The following is a 4,105-nucleotide window of genomic DNA, read 5'->3' on the forward strand; positions in this document are numbered from 1 at the left end:
AAAAGGTGATGGGGAGGGAAGAGGAAACAAACAAACCTCCGACACCCAAGTCTCCAATATCTCAGAAGGATCACAGTATCTATTGCAATGCAAACCCTTCCTCCATCCACACTTCGACTTGGGTCTTTCAGCTCCAGCCCTCTTCATTTGCTTATTGGAGATAATACTGAAATTCTGGATATTGCTGGGTAGTGGTGGGTCAGTTTGCAGGTGTCAACTTTTCCTATATATTTTTTTCATTTAGACTAGAAAGAATTATTACTACTGTGGTAGTTCATCTAAGAATCTCTCTGCAGTATGCATAGTGTTAAAAACACTATTAAAACCGTAGAATTAATTACAATGAAAACAGCATGGCAGCAGCCTCTTCATTAAAAACAGTCTGTTTCCAAAAACCTGTTGGAACAAGGGCAGCAGGGAGGAAGACAGTCTGGTTTCTCTAGGGGTGAGAGCTTCCGAGTCTGGAAGGAACCACTGAGAAGAGGCTGCCCTGTGTAAATGTCTTACTAGAAGAAAGTTAAACAAAGGGGTTTCTTTAATCGCCTAAAACTGTCCAAGCATCCAGAAGTGCAGTAACACAACTGATAACAGGGGCAAAGCAACTACTTATATACATTTCTGAAGTCCTGGGCAACTCCCACTCCTAACATGATTGGCTGTCTAAACTTCCAAGCTGCGAATCATGACTCAGAATTTAAAGGCCAATGGCAGAGGCCCAAATCCTGAAATGTTCTGTGATTGGATATCAGGTAACGAATCAGAACACGGGGGAGGGGGGGCTCAGAATCCTTAGTCCAGACTCAAGCTCAGGCAAAAACAGACTACTGAATACCCGGTACATAACACAAAATATCCCTTTAATAAGCAATATTATTTAGTAGTTCATTCTGCTTCAAAGCCGGCGCATGGCGGGGCTGTATCTGCAATGTAAAAGCCCCATGTCCCCTTAGTTAATTTTATTGATTAACAGAGACGGGAATGCCAACGACGTCACACCATGACACTGTTCTCTGATCGGCTTGCAGACAACAGAAAGGTTGCATTTTAATGATAAAATTGTGACACCATACAACGGTAAACAAATCCCAGCATAAAAATTCAGTGCCCACCCTCAAAAAAAAAGCAGACTCAAAACAGGCTGAGAGCTTCACAAGGTCGTTAAAAGTACACAGAAGGATGGAAAAATGGGAAATTTACGATAAAAATGATACTGTATGTTAATGTGAGAATGTATTGGATGTATTGTGTTTTAATCAATAAAGTTTTGCAATTAAAAAAAAAAAGTACACAGAAGACCTAAATTTCAGCTGATTTCAGAAGTTAACCATTTTAAACCCTGGGGGGAAAGAAGTGCCTCTTTGCTATTGCAAAAGATTCCATAGTTCTCCTCGTATGGCTACAGCAAATGTCACTCTTTGCTCCACCTCTACGGTGTGGCTCCTTTAAGCAACAAGACAAAACTGAAAGGAGGAACTAGAGAAAAGAAAATGAAACTGGACTCTGCAATCTGTAGCAGCCGCGTAGCTGTCAGCAGAGATGGCCGAGGTTTTCCAGCAAGCTCTGACTTGTTCCGTCTGCCTCGATGTGTTTACTGAGCCGGTGCTGCTTAGATGTGGGCACTGCTTCTGCCAGAAATGCATCACATCCTCCTGGGACAGCCGAGGGGGAGCTCCTAGCTGCCCTGACTGCCGGGCCCCCTGTCCTGACAGAAATTTCACACCCAACCGCTTGCTGAGAAACTTGGCCCAAAAGGCAAGAGAGGCCCAAGACGAGGTACCCAAGGAGAAAGCGCAGGAAGACCCAGAAAATCATGGGGAGGCGCCGACAGACAGCAAAAGGCCAGGTGCTGAGCAGGGGTTGCTCTGCGCACAACACAATTGCACTTTGCAGCTCTTCTGCCTCATCGATGAGGACCCCGTTTGTTTCTGCTGTGTGGATTCGCCTGCCCATGCCGGACACAAGTTCAGCTCCTTGAAAGACTCTGCTGAGCACTACAAGGTGAGCGAGTAACCAGGGGTGTAGCAAGGGGGGGGCGCGAGCCGCCCCATGTTCCATAATGGAGGGGGTGACAAATTATCAAGGAACAAATTTATTTGAATTTTTTTTTAATGCCTGCTCCGAAGGTCTTATCTTACTATACTAGGGATTATATAGCTATATATGAAATTTCATGCACATCGGTTAATATCTTGACCCTCCTCTACCAAAATAGCTGTTCACTTGGCTGTTCTCCTATGTCGTGAAGGCTGAAATTTCAGTTCAGAGAACACTTACTATTGTTCCCAACCCTAACCCTGTGGAAAGCCATCTAATTAGACTTTAATTTGATTTTGAGATGTTTTTAGGAGCTAATTTAATTATTGTTTGATTTTATACCAATGTTATGTATCTGATGTTAGCCACCCTGAGCCCGACTTCGGCCGGGGAGGGTGGGATATAAATAAGAGTTTTTATATTATTATTACTTGTTATTATTCCTTTGTAAGAAAATATGAAATAACATAAAACCATTTTTGCGGGGGGGGGGAGGATCAATGGGGGGGGTTTGACAAATTTTCCACACCGGGTACCACCTGACCTTCCCACACCTCTGGGGGGGAGGTGACAAAAACTTTTTTGCCCCCGGGTACCAATTTACCTTACTAGGGCCAGGGCCTTCTCAGTATTGGCCCTGACTTGGTGGAACAGTCTATCACAAGAGACCAGGGCCCTGCGGGATTTGGCATCTTTCTGCAGGGCCTGCAAGACGGAGCTGTTCCACCTGGCCTTTGGGTTGGTTTCTGTTTGATATTTATGCTTCATTCTTTTATTGGTGGGTTATTTGAAAATGAGACTGCAGCTTTTAATATTGAATTTTTAAATTTGTATTTTAATCTGTTATTTTAAATTGATTGTGTTTATGTTTTTTGCTGTGATTTTAATTAGTGTTAGCCGCCCTGAGCCCGGTTTTTGGCTGGGAAGGGCGGGGTATAAATAAAAATTTATTATTTTTATTATTATTATTATTATTATTATTATTATTATTATTATTATTACGCCCCTGCGTGCAACAAGACACTGTGAAGGAGGGGGTGCTTTATGTAAAGTGAGGCAGTTGCCCCCCAACAGCTGATTCAGGCGGTGTTGTGAAAGGGAAGGTACCGGGAACTTCTCGTTATTTGTTATTAAATAATAACAAACCCTCCATGTGTCCCTATTTTCCAGGGACAGTCCCGGATCTTCAGAAGCCGTCCCGGTTTCCGATTTGATCCCGGAATGTCCTGCTTTTCCTTAGGATGCCCCTATTTTCATGGGGAAAATGTTGGGAGGGTGTGGAGTTATGCCAAGGAAATAAGTAGCTAGACAACCTTTAGAAGACACCTGAAGGCAACCCTGCATAGGGAAGTTTCAGAAAAGGGCCATCAAAATGTTTAAGGGGAATGGAGTAACTTCTCTGTGAGAAATGGTTACAACACTTAGGGCTATTTAGTTCAGAGAAGAAAAGGTGGCATTTTATTTATCTGCAGTATTCATAGCCTGCTCTTCATTGAATATCTGCAATCCCGGAACATGGAACAAAAGTAATAAAAGGAAACAGAGAAAAACAACACTGGGGGACATGGCAGGTTCCCTGAACTGCTTAATTTCACAAACTCTTTTTCCTCCCCTAGTGGAAGCTGGACAAGGTTCTGGGTTGCCTGGAAACCAGAATTAAACAACAGGAGCAGCAGGAAGGATGCCAAGAAGAAAACATACGTTCCTTGAGAGTAAGAGGCAATAATTCCTAGCTTATTATTTTTATTTCTTATATTCTTTTAGTCACTTTATCTTCCCCAAGGCAACCCAAAGTGACTTAACAACCAAACAGAAAAGCCCACATAGATACATTAAAACCAAGAAAAGAATTAATTAAAAACACCACACCCACTTCTAAAAGGCCACATATAGTTAAAGGCCAAAGGCCTGGTTATAGATTTTTTAAATTTATTTTTTTGCCTGGTGCCTAAAGGTATGCAATGAAGGCGCCAGGCAAGCCTCCCTGGGGAGAGCATTCCACAAAGGGGGAGCCACTACAGAGAAGGTCTGTTCTTGTGTCTATGGGCAGGGACATTGCATTTTGGGTACT

The 4,105-nt window shown here is 42.9% G+C and overlaps 1 protein-coding gene across 1 annotated transcript; it reads left to right on the forward strand.

Annotated features, from left to right (window-relative positions):
• Window positions 1-1,493: 1,493 nt before the first annotated feature.
• On the forward strand, window positions 1,494-3,767 carry LOC117042391 (E3 ubiquitin-protein ligase TRIM17-like). Its single transcript, XM_033141936.1, has 2 exons — window positions 1,494-1,998; window positions 3,651-3,767. Exons 1-2 carry the CDS (start codon window positions 1,537-1,539, stop codon window positions 3,765-3,767), a joined length of 579 nt encoding a protein of 192 aa, XP_032997827.1. The 5' UTR covers window positions 1,494-1,536.
• Window positions 3,768-4,105: the final 338 nt, after the last annotated feature.

Source organism: Lacerta agilis, chromosome 2, assembly GCF_009819535.1.
Source record: "Lacerta agilis isolate rLacAgi1 chromosome 2, rLacAgi1.pri, whole genome shotgun sequence".
NCBI classification, from domain to species: domain Eukaryota; kingdom Metazoa; phylum Chordata; class Lepidosauria; order Squamata; family Lacertidae; genus Lacerta; species Lacerta agilis.